The sequence below is a fragment of the Colias croceus genome, chromosome 15 (assembly GCF_905220415.1).
Source record: "Colias croceus chromosome 15, ilColCroc2.1".
Lineage (NCBI taxonomy): Eukaryota > Metazoa > Arthropoda > Insecta > Lepidoptera > Pieridae > Colias > Colias croceus.
The window spans coordinates 7424328-7449069 of NC_059551.1; the positions used below are offsets into that span (position 1 = coordinate 7424328).

Below are 24742 nucleotides of genomic sequence, written 5' to 3' on the forward strand. Positions count from 1 at the left end.
TAATATGGAACATTGCAATCAATTTGATGAATATAGCATTGATGACTTCTGATTAAAAAGTTTTGTGAAATATAACTCAAATTAGCTTTGGATTTATATCGATGACGAAATTCAATTATCTATTCGTTATTATACAACACAATAAATTACATCACGTAATAATACTATAAAGCTAAGTGAACAACAAACTATTTCAATTAGAATTTATCATACATAAAACTCCAACGTCGCAGCAACAGTAGATAAATACATAAAAACCCAAAAACTCTACATAAAACTCCAACGTCGCAGCAACAGTAGATAAATACATAAAAACCCAAAAACTCTACATAAAACTCCAACGTCGCAGCTACAGTAGATAAATACATAAAAACCCAAAAACTCTACATAAAACTCCAACGTCGCAGCTACAGTAGATAAATACATAAACACCCAAAAACTCTACATAAAACTCCAACGTCGCAGCAACAGTAGATAAATACATAAAACCAAAAACTCTACATAAAACTCCAACGTCGCAGCAACAGTAGATAAGTACATAAAAACCCAAAAACTCCACATAAAACTCAAACGTCGCACTCTTATCAGTCGAAGGCTAGTAATTGCTAGTAAGTACTATAGTAGTAATTTTTATACCAGCCGGTACATAATACATAATAAGTATACAGATTATATCCACCTGAACAATAATAAGTATGTCTGGTTTTCTTGCAGCTATTGTCTTTCTCGAGATTGTGGTTTTCACTTGTAATTTTCATGAACGTTTTTAAGAACTGCACCTGCGAATTTTTTTTTATTTTTATGGTTGATGACTGTTGTTCTATTTTCGAATGCAGCTATTTGTTTTTTTTATAAAGGAAAAGCATAGAAGTGTGATTTCTTAATCGTAAAAAAGAAAATGTTGGGATTGTGTTTCGTTTAGAAATTTAATGTTTATGAATGTGGTATTTTATGTTTTGCTTTTATGGAGAAAAACATAAGTAGACATGAGTTTTTTTGAATAGTAAAATTTGTTGTCATTGGATTTTGTTTTAGAATGGAACGTTTATAAACAAAAATAAATAGGTTAGTGCATTTTTTCAGTCGTAATTATCATTCCTTCATTCAATAAGAATTTGAAAACATATTCTTATTAGAATTGGAAAATACAATGACATAGGTATGTGGCACAAAATAAATCTGGGCAGTGGGCATACCTAATTAATAATTTTATAATGCTCACTAACTTACAGATAATCATATTATTTGATAGAGTTAGTTATCTTTGCGTGCGTATAAACGAAACAAAGTCGTATTTTCTGAGATTTTCCGATTTTCCCTGGAAAGTTTTCTTAGATTATTATTTTTTTATCTTAGAAAACCTATCCTTCCAAATCATACTTTTAATAAAATATAAAATATAATAAATAAAATTCATATGAAGGTTTTCAATCAGGTAGATTGCGAATGGCGGGAAAATACAACCATGTGGTATGTAAATAATACCTATATAGATACTTGCTGATTCTAGTACGCTATATTACAAATATAAAGTTTATGTAGTGATATTATAATAGGTAGGTTGTCAATAATAGATATATGCCATGTGTTATAAATTTATAATTAATACGATTATTATAATACTATTTTTTCTATCCTTTATAAATTTATATTTATAAAGCATTTGAAAATTGAATGCCATAAAAACCAAAAAATATATATGCCATGTGTTTTTTTTAAAACCCTCCAACTCAAGCAATTATAGGTATATAGGTACCGTTAATTAATCATTATTAAAAATCGAAAATTATGCAAGCTTAAAAAAGCTCAAACCTAAAATCAAAGCATAAAGACTTTTTTTAGGCTTACGCTTTTTTTCTTGTAGGGTTATCTAATTACGACACAAGGTTTATTGTATCTAACGGTGTTTGTAATAAGTGAATTGATTATAACATAAACACTAGCGTGGGCGTGCGTGGGTTCCATTCACCTGCCGACTTTTTAGTATCTACAAACATTATCATAATTATCAAATACCAAATGCCCATTAACTATTTCAAATACTGAATCCATAGATTAACAAAAGGTGCATCAATGAAACGGGTTCTATGTGTGTTTATCGAGATTTTTCATTCAGATTTATTAATTTATTCGCGTATGTTTATACGCATTCCCGAATGTTCTATCTACGTTTTATTGATGGAGGAAATTTAAATTTCTCAAATTTCATTGAATATTTATTAACCCATTAATTTGTTTAGAACATTGTTAGTGTGACTGCCTTTATATAAAAATGCCAATTTATGTTTTGCTAGTTCAGAATTTTCAAAGTTTTGCTGCAAAGAAAGTTCAATTTAATCCTAAGTCTAATTTTCCATACCTATATGCGTTTTTCCAGTCTTTACCTACTTAATAAGATTTAAGATTAATCTTAATTTAGTCAACATACATATCGCATTTTGACATACCTAATGATATAATTAAAAACCTATTTACTATTAAACCCCTCATATTGTACCCTTTAAAATATAACCATCCTTGATTCCTTAATATATTTCAAGTTTGTAAATAATCTAGACGAAGCATGTATATTTTCCTTATCACCCTTTAAATTTAACCATCTAATCAAATTAAACACGATGTTTATCTACCGTGCAAACAGATTATATAAATATAGTGCCTACATTACTTAGACAGATTGCATATATTCGCAAAATATATTGGCGTCGATTATACGAATGTAAATACAAGAACAACATTAACTCCCAGTCGCGGAAAGGTCGCGCATCGATCTTTGCGACAACACTTCATTTAAACGCGCCAATTAAGGTGACTAAATAAATTCAACTAAAATAAAACTCGACACATTTAGTCGTTCAATATCGTCGCAAAAAAAGTACGATAACTGAGCCGCACCAAAAAGTAAGCAGTAGGGGGAGTCCGGGAGAGTTGAACCGCTTTTTACTAAAAACTCTATAAAATCTGATCAGTGACCTTGAGAGCTTTAAGATCTTTACCATATGGAAGCCTTATTATCTGGCTAAGATTTTATACCATTTTGAAAATAAAAATTACAAGGATAAGAGAGTAAACTAAGTTGTAATGAAAAATGAGTTTTGATTCAAGTCTCCCCAACCGGTGGGACACTTGATCATAGGGTGCGGGACACTTGCCCATACCTTTTTAGAGAAGAGAAATGAAGCAAATAAAGCATGTTACCTACACATAATTAATGTATTATTTAGACACGTTTAACAATAACTAAAATATTCATAATCACCTTCTAAACAAATTAGTGAAAATAATTAACCAAATGTTTTCAGAGCAACTGCATAACATAACATTCGCTTTTATTAAATAAATAAATAAATAAATAAATAAATAAATAAATAAAATCTTGATTTTGCTTTAAACATGGTATTCAATGGTGATACAATTATATTAATAAAGCACAAACATGTTCAGCCAATACAAGCATGCAATAATAATTAGGTACCATAAAGGAGTTAATGGTCTGTTCGGGTTGAACTTTCCATGAACTCCTTTATGGTATAGAAGTTTTTTTCATTAAGCCAAATAAGAAGATGTTTATTATTAATTAACTACTCGTTTTGAGGTATCTGCTGCTACATAAATCTACAAAACTAATTTAAAGACATTTGTTACTATAAACTAAGAATAGTCTATCAGTCTCAAAGATTAAATGTGGCACATGTAAAATCAACATAGGTTTAATAAGTGGTAATTCAATGAAATTGGCGAAGTCAAATGCTAGTTGCATTGCTTGTTTTCTGGTTAAGCCATAGTGCATTTTGCAGGTCAATGAGTAACGAACGAGTAATGTCTCTTTATTTACATTGAAAATCTGGGAGCATTTGTATTGGCTCCTCTTGTCTTGCAAAGGTGTTAACTTTTGTTCACCTAACATGTAATACCGTCGTAAAATGGTTCTGTCTATCCCATACTAATTGATTGAAATTTGACGAATAGATCTGCCACTCTTTATTTCTCTGTCTGCATTTTCAATCTCAGACTAAGTAAACGGTTTCCTGTGACGACTACCTTCCTTAGGCTTATTAGGCTTATAGGAATTTTCTTTCTGAAACAAAACAAAAACTAACTTAAATAGTGCACAAACTGCAAAGGGAGAGTTGAACCACTGTTTAAGTCTCCCGACTGCCGACTGGTTCAACTCTCCCACACCCGACTCAAGACCATATCTTGATTTTTTCCAACAAATCCACTATCAATTGGAGAACAACACTGAACGTACGACAAAATATGATAATCTAGTAATGCAATAACGTAGGTGTTTGATACATACCTTCATAAATGCGTGCATAGCAATTAAAACAACAGATCCAAAAAAATTCACTCCGCGACGATGAAAATACTTTTTCGTAACTCACGGTCGAATGTGTCTGTTATCACTCAAAATTTCGAGTTGCTTGTGATTGGCGGATTATGCGCGTTCATTTGTTTGCCACTTGGCGTTATTTGGCGCCTAATTTAAAAAGTTATTGAAAGTGGTTCAACTCTCCCACCTGGGCAAGTCTCCCGGACTCCCCCTATCATTAAGCACACAAAATATGTTTTCCATTTATATAGACGCGAGACGGTTATAATATTGTATACGCTGAGTGTTTACTCAGTAAGAAGTGTTTCGTAGCACCTGCCGCGTTTTCCCACGGCACGTTCGGCTCCGCTCGGCCGCGCTCGTGTGCGTCAGCGAGATCGGGAGCGCGGGCGTCTTGGCGCGAATACAAATTGCGCGGCAAATGTCATAGGGAAATAGCAGAATTTTAAGGCGTTAAGTCACGCACCGAGTGATACGCTATTCAATAGACATCGTGCTTCGGCATATTAATTATTATTGCATGTTGCGATAAGCGATTGATTTCATTCGTTGGGCTTTATGAATGCTGAGCCTTTGAATTGTTTGCTGTCTACGTATTACAACCTGAGCATAATAATTCAAAGGTATATTACCATAGAAATCATAAACGGTAGTCATTTTTCACGCAAGATATATGTAGATATAAATTACAATATAAATTAGTCACGTCCGCCGCTTAATAATATTTTTTTACAAAAGCAAAGCTATAAATATCGATATTTTAATGCGTGTAAAAGTCAAATGAATTCAAAGATAATAAACGTTTATGTCAAGTGTTTTCACGGTGTCGATGAAAAAAACGAAAACAATACAGCGTCCAAGGCTAGCGCGGATAAAAAACACAAACACACTATTAATAGCGTTCCGTTATATGAAAATAAATGAAAAAAGTTACCATGCGTAAATGTGCGTCGCAAATAGTAAAACTGAAGTTGATAAAAATACATAATTGGCTCGAACAGGACTGTCCGGTCGCGAAACTAGATAAATTGAGATCCCGTTGTTAAACGGTGCACCCACAATGTGCAATGTAAATTATAGGCCGTGTTTAAAAATAAGCTGTTTATACCGCGTTTTGTTTTGTTCCTCTGAACAGTACGAGTCAATAACAAATGGTTTTTATTGCTTGCGACACGAATATATTTCGAGTTAAGTATACATTGGGATTTGTTTATTGTCTATTTGAGGGAGGTTTACATTCTGGAGCGGGAATAATTGGTGCAGCTATGTGAGGAAACAATATATGGGGAAATTATGTCGAAGTTATAGTAAAAAATGTAGAATAAATTTAAAGTGTGGTAGAATCGAAATAGCTTAATTAAATACATTTGGAGGCTTTAGCCTGTAGGTAACTACCTATTGAGTACAAAAATATAAAACATACTTACATAATATAACGTTACTATTCGAAGTTCGTATAATCTTAATGATGCTCTATGTAGAGAAGATATCTTTGATCAAGGTAATAAAGTATGTTCAATGTCGCAAAAAATGTTATTCTAAATACAGATAATTCCAATTCCCTATTCCATTTCCCTATCTTAAATAGAAATCTAACAACACGTCTAGTCATAGCTTTACTAGACAATAAAATATAGTACCTAGATAAAAACATCTAGAACATTCGAACTAATAAAATACAAAGTTCTCAGCGATACACAACAATAAACAAGGTTCCAGCTACATATAATAACACGACTCACGAGCAACGGTGCGGTCATTGCGTATTTTTTATAATTACCTCAGAGGTCTTATAGTGTTAATTAAAAATCAATAAGACCACACGATGCATCGAGCGACTCGTTTTCCGTACGCCGCACCTGGCTGATTCTCCCACGGTCTTACTTGGCTCTGCGGCTGCGTTTTTTGCACAACTTTTTGCCCACCTTTTGCGTTTTAAACAACCACTTTCCTTACAATTTCGCAATTTTCGCTCGTTCCTCATTTTGTTATTATTGACAGGCACTTAACCGGCTTTTTTGGCACTTAAGCTATTTGCGTGGCAAGATGGATGCGGTCGAGAATATGCTTATAAGGTGCTTAAATTAACCGGTGACCTTTTAGTTTTTTAATTATTTATTCAATTTACTTTCGTTTTCATTGTTTTTATGTGGTTCTACGAAGATGTATGAGACGTAATGATGGAGGCGGCTCTAGTTAATATATCATTATAAATTAATATCACTTCAAAAGAAGTGTGGGTGAAATTAATTTTCGCTTATTTGTTTCTTTACGAGAGCGAATTGATTATTTTATTGAAGGTTCGTGGATTAATGAGTTTGGTATATGAAATATTGATGATCTCGACTCCTATCAATAAACAAGGTCGTGATTCAGATTAATAGAGTTTATATTTTGCAATTAATTTACGATACCTACGCGCATCGTCGATTATTTAGGCATATTTTATTTAATAATTATCTGTTTTTGCATTTGAGAATAGATTTTTGAATATGTAGAGATAGCTAGAAGCCATCCTCTAAGTTCGATGTTTTTAATTTTTCGATAGGTACCTATCTTTTTTTTTAAGTGGGGAAATCTTGCATAGATAGGTCTTGATACTCACGTTCTCCGGGTAAGGGGCCGTAGGTTATGTCGGATTCCTGCCGAGCAAAACCCCACTGTGTTCCGTCAAGCCGCATCAACGACAGGGCCACGGTTATTTTCGATAGGTACCTAAGTAAATTAACCTAAAAAAAATATCAGGCCAAAAAATTGTTTCATAAATAACATTCCAATAGAAACTAGATCTTAGAAAAAAACATGGTCAAGTTCAAACTTTTGGTAAACCTCTTACTATGTATCATCTGTCACCCCCATTTTGAAATAAATCTGATATATTTGCTTATCCGTAACACAATGTTCGCAAAAAATGTATACGAATAATATTGAACAAGCAAAAAATATTATATCACAGGTGCCTCTTTGTTATTTTTGGTTGAGATTGGGTTCCTATTTTACAAGCTATTGTGTTCAAGGGGTTTTAGGGAAATTCTAGATGAGATTCGCTTGATACGATTTTTTGAGAATTTTTTTCATGAACACAATTTTTTTCTAATTGTATTTAGTTACTTATTAATCTATATAGAGTGAAAAAGAGTTTCCTAAAGGGTACTGAAATCTGTGGGAAATTATACTTATTTCTAGACTTTGTACTTAGCGACGACATTTCAATAAAAAATAATTCCATCTTCTTATAGATAATATTTGTGTTTTAGAAATAAGACTCAATCGGGTTCGTAAATAGAATTTTTTTAAGAAAGATGTTTGAATGATTTGACTGATTTATAAGAAATTGTTATGAAAATAATTACTGCAATAGATACTATTATTTACTTTATAAAGCCGCTTTCTCAGTGCACTCATAACTAAGTACCTACCTAAGTAGGTAAGTGTTACATTTAATTGTGACACCTAAGTTTAATCAAACGACGTAGAAAAGTGAATTGATTTAGCAATTTTGCAAGTCACTTCCCATCATGACGATGGTAATATTCACAGCTGCTATTACCAAAACATGATTACATGTACAAAATCTGACCGTAATCACGCACTTTTCTTTTATTAGCGCGGGAAAACGCATCACGCCTAGCTCTGCCTCTTGCCGTGATTGGTTCACGACTGGCCAATAGAAGTGCGATTCAAGCGCGGTTGGCGCACGCCTACCAATGTACATTTTCAAATTTCGAATGATTAGAACGTGATGCGTAATTTTCTGCATTTTCTGTGGTTAGTTTGATTGGTTTTAGGCGGGAGAATTTTTTGCATTCGATTTATGCTCTAGTTTACTTTGACGTAGACGTTCTAAATTAACTTTATTAGATAAGATTACAGTTTACTTACATACAATTAAGAAAACATAATTTTCTTTTTTAATTCTTAATGTAAGAAAAAATATCTTAAGTATATCAGTATTTCCAAAGATACATAGGTAGGTACTTACCATTAAATTGGGCTGTTTAAAAACTGAAAGCAGATTGACGTTAATTAAATATTGGAGAAGTTTCCACTAAATTCTTTAATAATTAACGTGTTGATAATCATCGGTAGAGCGGAAATGGGCTTCTATATGCCTTGATATCTCAGTTCTGTGATATGTTAATCACGTCAGTAAAATCTTGAGCGTGTTTCTTTTTATTTGCTACGGATTATGATCTAAATTATTAATGTTAGTCCGCTCCGTCATTTTGTTAATAACGGATCTTGTTCGATGGATTGTAGAATAGGTGTGTAATGGTCTACGGTAATCTACTGTGATATTATGTCTCTCAATTATAAATTCTTTATTTCCTAAACATTTAGTTGTGATAGACAGGTGTTTCTATTTTATAATTTTAAGGATAGGTATTTTCTGTGAGATGACTTATTGTACTTATATAAATCAATTTAAACCAAACCAGTTTAAGTACCTACCTATACCTATTCAAGACGACATTTAAAAATTTTTTTCAGTAAAATTCATTTATTTCTAGGATGTAGGTAGCTAAGCATTTATTTTCATATCGTTCATTACCTAAATACCTACTTAATCAGAACCGTAAAATATTGTTTATTAGCAAACAAAATATGTTATTGGAACTTTATAGATTTTCGATTTTCTATGAGTACTCAAGGGCTGATAACACTATTTTAATTAATAAATTACAAATATCTCTATATATTATTAATATTATTAATTTATTATACATGAAAGTAGTTAGCGCCATCTAGTTTTCAATGACGGAACTAAAAAGTTTCTCTCGATCTTCACAAGCGTTATTGTGACGCTAGTGTCGCGTCATTTTCCTGTACATGGAAAATTGTTTACGATTGCCGTGAAAATTGATTTGCATCTGTGCTAATAAAGATAATAATTTAGTAAAAAATATTATAACATTACTTTAAAAATGTACCTATACCTAGAATACATATTTAATGAAATTGATGCATACATTTTTTATAAAAATATAGTGAAGTCGAACGGCATGCCTATCTATCTATAAATTGAATTATGTAAATCTTTTGTTTAAAAACTCATCATTGTTATCATTTTACACTCTGACGACTGAATCTTAAATATTATGAAACTGAAATCTTTAAACAATAACAAACCGCGTATCCACTTAAAAATGTAAACAGCGACCTCTATTGTCAAACTCAAAAGAAATTGTCACGAGCCACATATTCAGCTCTCTTTTGCTCTTACTCTACAGAAATCTGTCTGTCTCGCACGGTCTTAGTATATTGACTTAGCGGCCGTACTTCTCACTCTTATCATATCGATCATTGATCTTTGAAATTCGTCGGCAAGCCGAGCGGCGCGCGTCGTTGCCACCGATTCTATCTCTCTCGCACGCGCGCGCAACGGTTACCGTTGTCTCGTGTTTCTTTTATTGCCGTTTTATTATTTCTTGTAGATAGATGATCACGCGATTGTAAGCTGTCGCTTGGCGCGCACACGTCATGTCCCTCGTCCCTGTCAGTCTTGAAGGTTAGTGTATGTTGTGTCTCGTTCCGGCCGGCGCACGTCTGACTCGCTGCCGTGCGTCGATGTTTTGGGAAGTGCACCCGCCCGGCGTTCCCACGGTTCACCTTCGCTCGACTTCCTTACGAAAAAAACAAACAAGAGCACTTTGTTAAAGAAAATCGACGTCTGCCGGTCGCGTTGAATGATTAATACAATTATGAACGCGCATGCCGCTACCTTCTCGAGTTGACGGTAATAATAGTCCTTTATAAAGGACACGTGGTTGGGCCAAGCTTGTCGATTTGGACACTGCTTTACCTTTTTGTCCGTTGCCCAATTGGAGTCAATTATCATAAAATGTACTGATAAAGAAAAAAAAAGCAAATAAGCATGTAAAAAAACATTACAGTTTCATTTAATGTTATTTATAAATATAGAATAGAATAAAAACTGCATAGATTAATAAAATCATTTGCTTTATATACCTACCTAGTTACCGTAAGTACGTAGGGCACCTACCTACCTACTTAATAGGCAGGTATGTACACCTTTATTATCTGCTTCGCAAATCAAGTAGGTGGTGGGTAGATATTAGGTATATCAATATTAAATTTTACAAACCTATTATAAATTCTAAATAGGATTCGGATAGGAAGAAAAAAGATTATGATATCGTAAAATAATTGTAATTTGCATCTAATAAAAACACGTAAATATTAAGTAAATACTTAAAATTATAACTTTATCCTACTGATTAGATTCTAAGATCTTTAGGTACTATTCATAGATAACACATAACTATAAATTACCTACTTTAAATTTACTCATCAAATCCTGAATTCAATTCACAAAAATGTAACACTAATGAACAGAAACATAACATGTTTTATTATTTGTTAAATACACAAAATTAGGTTGTTAAAAATGACTTTCACGGTCCAAATCGGTCGTAAGTGATGATTTAGTTAACGGTGGCAGATGGCGAATCTTCTTAATGCGGGATCGTATTCAATCAAATGGGAGCAACGTCAGAAACGTATAGATAAGACTCACCGGGAATAACTACGATATAAATGGATATTTTATGTGTAAATGTCGATAGCAAGCTTTAAATAAAAGAGATTTTTTTCAAAGCTTGTGTGTTTAAGAAATTTAATAATGCAATTTATAACACAAGCTATGAATGAATTGGATATGAGTAGATAATTGAGTAGGTATTAGAAATCGGGACGCTGTAACGGGACAACTTATTAACTTATATGAAACATTATTTTGACCTTGATAAAAAAGAGAGTTAATTAAAAAAAAATTTTACAAAATATATAAAACTCTATTCATACGATTTCATTAACGGAGTGAAACAAATAGTATCTACCGTTTTGTAATAAGCGAATCTTTATGTGAATTACTATTGATCGAAACAATTGTTAAACAGTGTAATAAAATTTAAATGCTATTACCGTAAATTTTATCGTAATGAGACACACTTTACTTAGCATAAATCGAACCAATTTGTACCCGTAACTTATTTTAATTTAAGATAAAACTCGTTCGTGTAAACATGCCTTTACTTAATGAAACTATAAAAAGTGCTACTGTGGCAGTAATTGGTCGATAAATTTAATGCCAAAGCCTAGAAAAGGATGCATTTCGTTCTTCATATTAATTAATTAAATTAATGCTCGTCTTTAATATTATCTGGTTGAATTGCTATTTCTACGTAGGTAGTTAACGCGAGTCACCAGTGACTATGTAAGATCATGATTTTATCTTTGAGTAATTTTTATAACTATTTATAGTACTTGAGTTTTATTTGCATAAGTGAACCACTGATAAATAACCTTGCAAAACGTTTAACCTTCTTTTATGTTTTATTAAATAGTGTTTTAAACTTTTAATAAGAAAATTATATGAAAGGTTAGCAGAACGTTTTTATTTCGCATGCATCGAAGTTAAAATAACGAATCATTATTAATTGATAACAATAGTCCAGCCAATTCTACATACTTCGTCACTTTTACGTCGTTATTGAGTTTTTCCATTTTTCATATCTTTAGAAGAGTTATGTCCATACAAATCTTTCGTCCCGCTGGCATGTGCTCAAGAAACTATATCCCACTTGCATACAATCCCAAGGGAACATCTTCCCACGATATTCCACACGTGTTGGCTTGTATACTAATATTTATAGCAAATTTATGTTTTTTCCTATAAGCTGTTTTTTTTTACTAAAGGGGTTTACCGCGCTTCCCTATTCTTGTTGGAAAATAAACTTCAAAACAATATAAGGTCAACTGTCAAGTTAAATGTTATATTAATATTGTCATTTCTCATAGTAGACAGTTATTGCTTAAACAAAGTATTCGACAGACTGTTCCACGACTGTTCAATTAAGGAGATGTTGGTATGAAAAACATTGCGATGTACAAGTACACGATAGTGTTTAATTCGAATGTGAATTAAATCAATATTCATTTTGTAATTATCGTAGTAAGTTCGATGAAATTTTTCGATTGTCAAAAAATATTTTAAAATATTTTAAATACGTATCTTTCAATTTTATTCTCGGGGTTACCAAACTGCAGTTGTAGGTATGTAGGTAACAGCTAGGCTAATACCTAATATTTTGTGCAAATAAATTCCTTAAAACGCTGTTTTACTATGAATGCAAGAAATTAACGACTATCCGAAATTCGTTAATACTTGAGGAGTTAACAGGATACTTGAGGATAGTCTGGAGCTTAAAATCTCCATAATAGAAACGTGAGAAGAAAGGGTCGCGCAAATTGGATAAAATGAAGACAGACAGCAAGAAAGCAGATGAACGGAACTCATCCGTGTCTAGGATCTGGAGGAAAAGAGATCTTTTGTATTATACCTACAAATGGCCATGATACCAGTTGGATATTTTAGTAATATTTTAAAGATATGTACTTATTGTGAGAGGGGTAACTAAACTTGCGTAATAGTAGTCTGGTCAATTACAAAAGATGCTTTGAGAAAAAAAGATTTGTAATTTTTGATAGGTAGAGATTACTCTACTTTTAACGTAATGTAAAAAACGACACGCTAGCATAAATCGAACCAATTTGTTTCAAAAATATCGTACTTACATTAAGTACGACAGGTAAGTACGATATTATTGAAATAAATAATATGGGATAACTACTTACTACAAACTATAGCAGTATAGGGCCGATTAGTTAAAACAGTAAAACTGAACTTTATTACCTATATTAAAGAATGCAGATAAGTGTATTAATATTTTGTGAACTGAATTAAAAATGTAGGACGTATGAATAAAACAACATGTATGAAATAAACTCAAATTATACGCCTCCAACGTCAAGTATTATATATAAGAGCAAAATTAATTTATTTTGACGTGACTAATAAAAAAGTGTTTGTAAACCAAGATCCTAGACTATAGTCGAATAAACACGTCATTATCATAAACATATTTTAATTAGCTTCATTGATAAATAAGATTTTATATAGGAAGCCTGAAAAATGTACTATAGTATCCGCTACACCCCTCAATGTATTTTTTGCCAAATCTGATAAAGCAGTTATGTGGCTTTATGCAACTTAATAGGGTAATTTTTTATCCATAATTTTGGGTAACTTACACGCGCGCGAAATCTGGAAGTGGTTAGGATATGATCTCGTATTTATAAGGTTTCTTACGCAAAAAAAATGAAATAGGGTAAAGGGTAATTATAATTTTATGGTTATTTGATACGTTGGTTTTGCTAAAGGCATAGTATTTATATTAATTCTATTTTAATCAAATATCTACAAGCAATGCTTCTGTTTGTCAGAGCACCTTCATATAAAAGACATTTTATATGAAGGTGCCTTTGCCTTTGACATGTTTTCGGTTAATTCATCTAGTGTATAAATACTCAACATGTTGCACATATCGAAGTATTTTATCAGTAATGAAGCTATTTAACGATAAATAGTCCACAAGATGTTCCTAACTAAAAAACTAAAGCCTCTTAATTGGCTTCTGAATTTATTCATCCGTTTATTCAAATTAATGTCATACTAAGACGGACATTTCAATAGTATTTTATGATGGTATTGATATTTCGTTGCTCTTAGCGATTCATTTGACATCATTTATCTAAACTGTCGCCGATTGAATTTGGAGTTTGCTGGGTTGTTTTAAGGTTGATTTTCGTGTGGGGGATGTTGGTTCAGTCTTTGGTGGCGTTTTATAAGGCGATAAGTGACACCTGTCTACTTTTCCCACAGTCCATGGAGTAACGGATGTCGCTTGTCAGTTTATCAGCAGTATGCCTTACAGAACTGTACGCCTACGATAGTTGGGCTGAATTTATTATGTTTAATATAGGGAGAACAAATGTTTGGCAACACTTTATTGGCCATAAGGTTGAGCAAAGGGTTTTAGATGAACAGCGTCCCGAACAGATAGGAGCTGCGGTAGCAATCTTTTTCCTGAAGAAAAATAATACATTGAAAAATCCTAATCCTAATTAATTATCTATTTTTCTTTGTAATCCTGACACATTCATCTCCAGATAATGCATTATTTTGAAAATAACAACCCATTTGGTGCCAGTTTCCTATGAAAGTGAAAGTTAGCAATATCCCCATAAATAAATATCCATACTAATATTATAAATGCGAAAGTAACTCTGTCTGTCTATTACTCAATCACGCCTAAACTACTGAACCAATTTTCATGAAATTTGGCATGGAGATATTTTGATACCCGAGAAAGGACATAGGCTACTTTTTATCCCGGGAAAATGACGCAATCCCGGAAATCCCACAGGAACCGGAACTATGCGGGTTTTTCTTTGACTGCGCGGGCGAAGCCGCGAGCGGTAACCTAGTATGTATACCTATAATTTAGTTATGTATGTCAATTCACTAATTCAGTTATATAGACAGACGTCTATAAAAAATATGTGATAGACAAACAGCTAGTTGGATTATTTAGTAATCTACCCATATTGTATAATATGTGATTAAAGGTAAGAACACATAAGCTAAGAACAATTCTGGTATTAGGTACACACGAGAAGATCTCAAATGTCGCCAACCTTTGGACTATAAAGCGCACGTCCCGTTAAAAGTGTTTACAATCAATTAACTATCCACTTCCTATAACAAGATTACGCTTAAATAAACACGCGTTATTGATTATACGACACTTTCTTTCCTCTCATTAAACACTGCGGAAGAGATGTTTAACCTTTAAATGGTTTCCTGTGTGCGACAAAATCGCAAATCTTTCATGATTTATCACTATATAATTATTTAATTAACAGTATTTAATCGGCTGTTAGCAGCAAAATAAGGTTTTAAGGTATAATAAAACACATCGTTACATAACTATTTATTTTTATTTTTGTGGTTTCACAAACTGAATGAATAAATAATAGCTCATAAATGCAAATGACTTTATTTTTAAATCAAAGATGATCGATGTTAGCTAGAATTACAAACGAGGTAGGTACAACTTTACAGTATGAATATATTATTATGTAGAGTGCGAAATAGAGTCAATGTAAAAAAAAATATTATTGAGTGCTAGGTACCGGTTAATTGGTAACATGTCTACTGTAATACCATAGTATAAATACTCAGTGCACACCCTTGCTCTTATAATTTTCCAACCTTTAGCACAGAATACTTAAAAGTAGGGATGTAACGATACATGATTTTGCCGATACGATACCGATACCGATATTTGTAGTAATGTATCGGCGATACCGATACCGATATCGATGGCTTGGTAGAAAAATAAATACTGAATTATGCATAAAAAGTTACCAACATTTAACAGAGACTCAACTGTTTATCGTATTCTTTTAAATAAAAATGCCAAATCAAAAAACAACAAAACCATTTATTTTAGTACTAGCTTTCCGCCCGCGGCTTCGCCCGCGTTTTCAAAGAAAAACCTGTTCCCGTAGGATTTCCGGGATAAAACCTATCCTATGTCCTTTCTCGGGTATCAAAATATCTCTATACCAAATTTCATGCAAATTGGTTCTGTAGTTAAAGCGTGATTGAGTAACAGACAGACAGACAGACAGAGTTACTTTCGCATTTATAATATTAGTATGGATTATTATTTTACAAAGTCAGTTAAACTTTAAGTAATACACATACAATCAGTAGATACCTAATAAAAGTTTACTATTGGTAGAGTTTTTTCAGAAAATAAAGTGCGCACGCGCGGGCGACCTCCCGCATCGTTCATTGGGCGCGGTTTTTTAATTGCTTGATATCGGTATCGGTTGTTTTGTTATCGGCGATACCGATATATCGGCCGATATATCGGTATCGGTATCGGTATCGTTACATCCCTACTTAAAAGTATAGGTATAAGTACCAAATGCACCAATACATACCTAGGTACTTATTATACTACTTCATATCTTAGATACTAGGTATCAAAAGTGAAAAGCTTTTATAGGAAACGAGTGTGACTGTTTACAGTTTGGTTCAGACACAAGTCTGTAGGTATTTGACCTATGAAAGTTCATGAATGCAATATTAGTTTATTATCTACATTCTAAACTATGAAGTATACATACTTAAATAGCAAATTGGTCTCTTTTCATTCTACTTTAGGTATTAACAAAAGTTCTTCTACAGAAATCATCGTCCCAACATGAAACGCAAAACAGCTCAACTAAAAATAACTACCCCTCAATCATCCATCAAATCAAAGAACATAATTTAATTGCAATCACAACTCCCTCAAATTGCGTCCAGATTGCTCACCATCCGCATGAAGACATCACATTGAAATAAATGAATCGTAAAACACGCCACGATCGTTAACACAATAAATCGTTTTAAAAGGATCTGCGGTTTTTATAGTCTGTGATTTGTGGACAATGACATGATGTCCTGTTGAAATATTATGAGTCTTTAACAGTATAAGGTATGGGTTTAACTGGACTTGCTGGTTTAATATATTAGGTACTAGATATTACCTGTGAATGTGAACCGCGCATGATGTAAAAACATGAACGTAGTTTGCATTAAAAGCTCATAAAACAATGAATTAAAATAATTGTGGAAGTAGAAAATTGTATACAACAAAATTCGAATTTATTCAATTTTAATTGACAATTAAAATAAAAGTTCTTTATGTATTCAAAGCGAGATCAATTACGTCAAACTATATCTATACCTACTAATATTATAAAGCTGAAGAGTTTGTTTGTTTGAACGCGCTAATCTCGGGAATTACTGGTCCGATTTGAAAAATTATTTCGGTGTTAGATAGCCCATTAATCGAGGAATGCTATAGGCTATAATAATATATCATCTCGCTATAAAGACCAACAGGTGCGGAGCACTGCGGGTAAAACCGCGGAGCACAGCTAGTAGATAATATTTACCACATATAAAATAGTACACTAGATACTAAATACTAAAGTTTTAAAACTTGTATCTAAAAATATATCAGAACTGATTTATTCGACCCAAAAAGCTCCATAATATAAATGAAGATAAACAAGTCGACTCTACTTAAGTTTTGTGATTATACATAAACAAAATGTTTGTAAATATTAATCATTAGGTAGTTAAACTTTGCGGGAGCGATTTGACTTTTTTAAAAAAAAAGAAATAAAATAAAATTAAAATTAAACTTATTTAATTACTTAACTATAACAAGTGGACGATTTGGAGTCACAAATGTTAATGCCAGAATTACATGCAATGATACAAGCGATACCTTATTGCGAAACAAATGTTTTCCATTATGTGGAATGCTTATGTTAAATTGCAAGAACTCTCCGGTGGTCTTGCTGAGGCCAGCGGAAGGCTATTGCTCAACCTAACACAGAGGGTTGGGGTGGATGCGTAACTCCTCCCTCCTTAAGTGCGAAATTATCGGTTTGTTCATTTTTAATAACTATCCGATGATTTCGCAGACACATTACATATTTTAATATCTTATAACGAAGTAAGTAAAGTAAAAATAGAATTACAAGTACAAAGATTAAAAATAGAGACGTATAGCCTAAAGTAGCACTGAATCTAAAGTTTCTTTCACTGTTAACCATTTCACTATCACTGAACACTGATTGCTTTAATATCGTTGACATATATTTAACTTTGTTCAAGTTGATTCCTCGCATATTGAGTACACGAGTACTGGATAATGTTGGAGTTCTATTCACAGGTAATTGCGGCAAAACTATAATTTTTGTTCGTTCTACAGGATCATTCTCAGTGATTACTTAGTGAGGGCGAATCGTTATATTCTGGATCTCGATGCTACATGGTTCGTCGATGGTCATTATGTATGTGCCCACGACAGGATATTTGCTGCCATCACCATTGCAAATTTGAGTCAGAGTATTTCTGTATTGTGAGAAAAGTATCCAACTTATAGATGTGATTCTTTGAATTCTTACATTCTCTATATTGATTAGCTGTTGTTCGCAGTGCATTGGGTTTCCTTCAAATTTAAGCAGTTGTTCTATGCAAGTATTTTCAGGATAAGGCGTTTGATTTCGTTCATCGCATAGAAATTGTTCTCCAGCAGCGAGCGATCGGCACGGTTTTACGATCGGTAAGTATTGCATCCCCTTTGCCAACAGGTAAGGATATTTAGGAAAAATGGAAAGGGTTTTACTATCGGAAGCACGGTACATAGGTATAGAGTATAATTTGTAATAGTTATAAGTATAATTATCTGTAATTGAAACCTCCATTATGAACGTAATCTGGTTTTGTTTAATATATGATTTAACATTAATAGTTTCTTCTAGTTTTACTAAATTTGCCTCACTCGCTTTAAACACTAAACTTTCAGTTTGAGATATAAGAACTAAATGTTGCAACAACTCTGTAGAATTAATAATGCTTTGATGTAGTATGGATACTTTACTAAATGCTAGAGCAGTCTCTACTTCCCCTAATTTTATAAAAATAGTACGAAAGTTACTTACAAATAAATTTAAAAGGCTTACAACATAAGTAGTATAAACCCAATGATTATCCTTAGATGCTAATTCCTTAATCATAGATTCTACAATTTTTAAACGCTTATCTAATATATTAGAATTTTGATTTAAGACTTCAGTAGAATTGATAAAACTATAGAGGATTTTATATATTAAAGTAATTTTATTTCTAATGATAGTTTGATCGTTTTCAAGTTTAGGTGTAAGTTTATCGTATCTCATTGCGTCACTATAGTCTAAATTTCAGGTTATGTTTAAGAGGTTGTAGTTGAAGTTTCCAGCGCGGACCTCATCACTATCAGCCAACACCACAACGCGGAGGGCGTTTTACATTTTTAATAGGGACCTTAGTCTTCCTTTTACCAATCTCTATCGGTATAACGTTCCTTGAACCTTGTCCTATAACCTTAGCTTTATGGAATCGCGGCTTATCCTTGCTTTTTCGCTTATTAACGTCTTTCGCAAATATAATTTTTCCTGATGGGAGACTGATTTGATCTTCACCACCTCTCCTATCCTTTACTTTTTGCTTAGTTTCGATCATTTTATCTGCTAAATGTTTATATAGAACCTTTAAACATTTTGCATGGTCCTTAACCAATTGCTGTACATAATGCTTCTCGAAATCTGCGTTAAATAAGCTACCTGAATCCGTGTGACCAAATACGACTTCAAAAGGGGTTAAGCCCGTAACTGAATGAATTGAACTATTATAGGCAATAATTGAATACATCATTACTGATGCTGCATCCGTGCATTTCTCTTCGTATTTCGCACATCTATAAATTTCACTAATGGTCGAATGTAAACGCTCAATTAATCCCATTGAATTAGGATTATTAGGTGAGCCGATATGAAGCTCAATTTTATGTAAATTCAAAAATTCTTTCATTAGCTCATTATTAAATTCACTACCGGGATCTGAACTAATCTTTCTAGGAGTGCCGTAAAACGAAAAATACTTCATGAGTGCACGCACTACTTCTGCCGTTGATCTATTGTCTATTGGAATGGCTTGACCTAACTTACTAAATGCGTCGATAACAGTTAAGTAATAATTTCCTTCTATCTGAAAAATATCAATAAATATTTCTTGGAACGGCGCGTCTTGTGTTTGAGTTAACTGTAAAATGGGTTTAAAGGGATTACGATCATACTTCATTTTAGAACACGTTTCACAAGCATTAATAAGGGCTGAAATAGTTTCCTGCATATTGTGCCAAAAATAATTTCTACGTATACTTGCTAGAGTCTCTTTAATACCGCGGTGACACGTTTTGCCTTGATGGTGTTTTATTATAATAGCCTTTTGTTCCTTCTCATCTTCTATAAAAACTACACGCTCCGTACATTCAAATAGCAATACTGTATCCTTTCTAAATAATTCTATGACAATGCTAGTGAACTGTTTGCGATGTTCATCATCTTCGAAATAAATGAAATACTTAACTTTTGGTTTAATATACTCTTTTAAAAATTGTTTTACTAGATCCGGCTTATTAGTAGGCAAGAAAACTTCTAAAACCTTTTGCTTTTCACGTGAAAGGTCGTGAACTTGCATTTCGTTCTTAAACCACGTATATACTAAAATTTGATTTGGTTTTGTGTCTATTGCTTCATGTAATATAGGTATACCGGACGATTCTACTATATTAGCTGAATGAACTGTATCCGATTTCGACGTTATAGATGGTGACCTGACTGGGTAATCACATGTTCTAGGAGAACTCATCGCCGTTAGAGTTTCAGAGTCGGGAATAGATATCGTTTCACTAGAATCGCGTTCTGATATAGTAATTGTACTAGAGTCGTTACGCGTTCTTGGCCTATTGTCTCTATCGCCTATATTAACAACCATAGATTCGCTTTCGTTATCGGAATGCGTAGCGTTAACCCTAATTTTAGATAAAGCGTCCGCGTTTAAATTTTGCTTCCCATTATCAATCACAAATTTGGAATTAATTTCAGAAATATAAATATGTGGCAATTTCAGATTTGGATCGCAATTTGATTCTACGATTTTTTCTTGGTAGAGGCTTTCGTTTGAAAATTTTTTTTATCAGACGGAAGCACATTAATGTCTTGAGTATCGTCAGTGGGTGTATAAATCTCATTCTCATCGTATTCGCAATTCGTATCGTAAGGATTACAGCCATAGTAATTGGTATAGTCGTAAGGATTATAGCTATAGTAATTCGTATAGTCGTAAGGATTGTAGTTATAGTAATAATTGTCATTATGTAAGTCGGTTTCGTTCACTCTAAAACCTGGCTGAGTTATATTTTGTGGTCGAGGGGGTGCTGTCCTCATGGAAACGTCAGTAGTCTCAAAGTGGTTATTTTGAGGAGGTCTTTGACCAAAATTCTGTGGCGTTATACCAAAAGTTTGAGGAGGCCTATAACCAAATTGTGGGTTTTGATTAAATGTTGGCCTATAACCAAATTGTGGATTTTGATTGAATGAAGGCCTATACCCGAACTGTGGGTTATTATTAAATGGTTGTTGAGGTGTAAATTTAAAACCAAATTTTGCCTGCTGTGCATTTTGAGGTACATTTGGTATCCCAAAATTAAATCTTTGTTGAGGATTATTTTGTAAAAATTGGGGCACCGTAACGTTAGGCGTTTGCCTCGGCAGCGTTGTATTATTGTGGATACGATTGCGCGATTGGTATTGCTCGTGAAAATTAACTTCTTCTAAAACGATTTCTAAAGCCTGTTCTAATGTACTAGGTGATTTCAGTCTTACAATACGCACCATGCTTTCGGGCAAATTATATAAGAAAACGTTCAGGGCTGTATGATTATAAATCGCAATTTTCGCGCGTTTAATTTCCATATCTACCGATAAATTTACCTTCGATATTAATAATGATCGAATATTCTGTATCCTATTACAAAATTCAAGGTAACTTTCGCCGGATTTAATTTTACAGGACTCGAGAGATATTTTTATGCAATCCTCACTACGCGGATCACCAAAATGCTGTTCTAGTAATTCCTTTAAAGCGGGCCAAGTATTAATGTCTTCGCGCTCCGATAATAACGCGGCGGCATCGCCTATTAATCTACTAGTTATGGCATGTAAAACGTATATATTCTGTTCTTCATGCCCTCTAAATTTATTAATTATATATTCACATTTTCGAAAGAATAAATTCAAAATTCTTTTGTCTCCACCAAAAAGAGGAATAAGCTTTAACATATCACTCGGAATTGTTATTACGTTTACGCTTTCCATGTTAAATAAGTACAGAGTAATTAAAGTTCTGAAGTCTTTAACCAATTACAATAATTTCGAATTATAAAAATCACACACACACAGAAATCAATTAAAACACAATATAATAAAAATTATTAAAATATAGCAGAATAAAAATTATATGTTATCAATTACTATAAAAATTAAACTTGAAGTAAAGTGAATCACATATAAAATATAAAATTTATTAATTGAATTACGATCAATTTTGAGATCATTTAAATCAATTAATATTAATATTTCTTTATGCAAAAATTCATTTACTTTTCTTATGTAAAACTTTTATTTAAGTTACATTCTATAGCTAATTAGTCTGTGCAGAGTTTTATGCAAGACAATTCTTAGAATTAAATACGATATTCCTTATTGTATAAGTTATAACTAATTACTGATTTAATAGAATTTCATATTAAAACCAGATCCGTTATAATGAGAGACGTTCAATCCCAAAATAACAGTTAAAAAAAATAATTAAAAGTCAAAATTACACTCTCGTGAAAAGGATATAGGAATATATCAGAAAGGATGGCAAAAAGTTTTACTCACCAACCGATCGTCGATCCCATGTCCTCGTCGTGGTCGTTTAACAAATTTATTTTTCGGTTCTTTTAGGATAGCACGGCCTTTATAGCAATGTTCTAGGGCTAATTTTGAAGACCTCTAGACATGCAGACCTTATATGGCTATCCTACCGGCTGCGCCAGTTAAACTTTGCGGGAGCGATTTGACTTTTTTAAAAAAAAAGAAATAAAATAAAATTAAAATTAAACTTATTTAATTACTTAACTATAACAAGTGGACGATTTGGAGTCACAAATGTTAATGCCAGAATTACATGCAATGATACAAGCGATACCTTATTGCGAAACAAATGTTTTCCATTATGTGGAATGCTTATGTTAAATTGCAAGAACTCTCCGGTGGTCTTGCTGAGGCCAGCGGAAGGCTATTGCTCAACCTAACACAGAGGGTTGGGGTGGATGCGTAACTAGGTTGTTTAACATTTTTATGGGCTTATGTTTTTTTACATGAGACATATATTATTATACATACGATTCAATAAATACTTAGCCTAGAAAAAGTATACGAAAATTTTGGAAAAGTAGCAATTTATTTTTCAACATAGTCTCCTTTTAGTTCGATATACTTAGTCCAGCGATGCTCCAACTTTTTTAACCCGTCCGAAAAATATGTTTTCTCAAACTCTGTAAAATAGGCCTCCGTGGCAGCTATAACCTCCTCATTTGATCCATATCTATTCCCGACGAGGGATTTTTTCAGATTAGAAAACAGAAAGAAGTCACCAGGGGCTAAATCTGGAGAATACGGTGGATAAAGCAGCAATTCGTAGCATAATTCGACCAATTTGGCCATGGCAACGGCAGACGTGTAAACCAGTGCGTTGTCGTGGTGTAACAGCACCTTTTTCTTAGCCAGATGGGGTCGTTTTTTCTTTAATTCGGCGTCGAATCGGTCCAATAAATTGGCATAGTAAAGCCCTGTAATTGGTTTACCCTTCTCGAGGTAATCGATGTAGACAACTCCTTGTGAATCCCATAAAATGGTGGCCATAACTTTTGTGGCCGATTTTACAGTTTTCGCCTTCTTTGGAGTACGTTCCCCGAACTGGATCCATTGTTTTGATTGCTTCTTGGTCTCTGGTGTGTACCAGTGAATCCAGGTTTCATCGACTGTCACAAAACGACGCAAAAACTCCCCTGGATTCCGCTTAAACAACGCTAAACACGTCTCCGACGTGGGCTCACTGTTGCGCTTGTTTTCCGGTGTGAGTAAATGCGGCACCCATCGCGCCGACAGCTTTCTCATGCCAAGTTCCTCGTGAAGAATATGATTGACTGTTCCTTCTGAAATGCCTACAGTCTCAGCTAGCTCCCGAACCTTCAATCGGCGATTTGTCAATACGAGATCATGGATTTTTTTAATGTTTTCCTCCGTAGCAGCTGTTTTTGGTGCACCTGGACGTGGTTCATCAAAGACCGACGTACGGCCACGTGCAAACTTGTTGAACCAATTCTTGAGGGTGGCTATCGATGGAGAAGAGTCACCGTACACGGCATCCAAGCGGCCTTTGATTTCGATACGCTCTTTCCCGTCCAAAAATAGGAATCAAATCACCGAACGATATTGCTCTTTTTCCATTTTTGTAAAACCGATCGATACGTTCGCTTCCATAGGTTATCAAATTAAAACAAATGAAGGGATTGGAATGAAAATTAAAAAAAATACTTAAAAAAGAATGAGCTACATTGTGGTAAACCTATTTTGAAACAATAGCGCCCCCTGGTGATGAGGCTAGGTACTTATTGAATGCACCAGGTAAGTATAACATTTATTTGTTTTTTCGTTTTCTTTTTGTACTGGCTTTCTTTCTTTTGATAGCGAGAAAAATCGCGAAAAATATTGACGTGACTGAGCTAAATATTTCATATTCCCTAAGAAATTAAAGTTCCCATCGAAACGCATCGATATTGATTGATGAGTTTTATTTCCTATTTACAGATCACCTATTTTATAGAATCATCTTTTATATCATATCTTATGTACTTATATTATACATAATCACGACATTTAACAAGAAGTACAGCCAGTACGTAACAAGTCAAGCACTTATATCAGTGGGAAATTGTTATAAACGTCGCTATAAAATGTCTCTATTAAGCCGTCCTTAAA

General features: G+C 33.3%; 2 protein-coding genes across 2 annotated transcripts in view; one reads left to right on the forward strand and one right to left on the reverse strand.

Moving 5' to 3' along the window:
* LOC123698106 (SET domain-containing protein SmydA-8) overlaps positions 1–24742 on the forward strand; it is a 542384-nt gene that overhangs the window by 190692 nt on the left and 326950 nt on the right. The gene's annotated exons all lie outside the window — the stretch shown is intronic.
* Positions 20518–22111, reverse strand: LOC123698117. Its single transcript, XM_045644714.1, has one exon. The coding sequence runs from the start codon at positions 22028–22030 to the stop codon at positions 20804–20806; it is 1227 nt and encodes a 408-aa protein (XP_045500670.1). The 5' UTR covers positions 22031–22111; the 3' UTR covers positions 20518–20803.

Bases quoted from the DNA above. Each gene is read 5' to 3' on its own strand.
- LOC123698117 (XM_045644714.1), bottom strand. From the start codon at position 22,030: ATGGAAAGCGTAAACGTAATAACAATTCCGAGTGATATGTTAAAGCTT.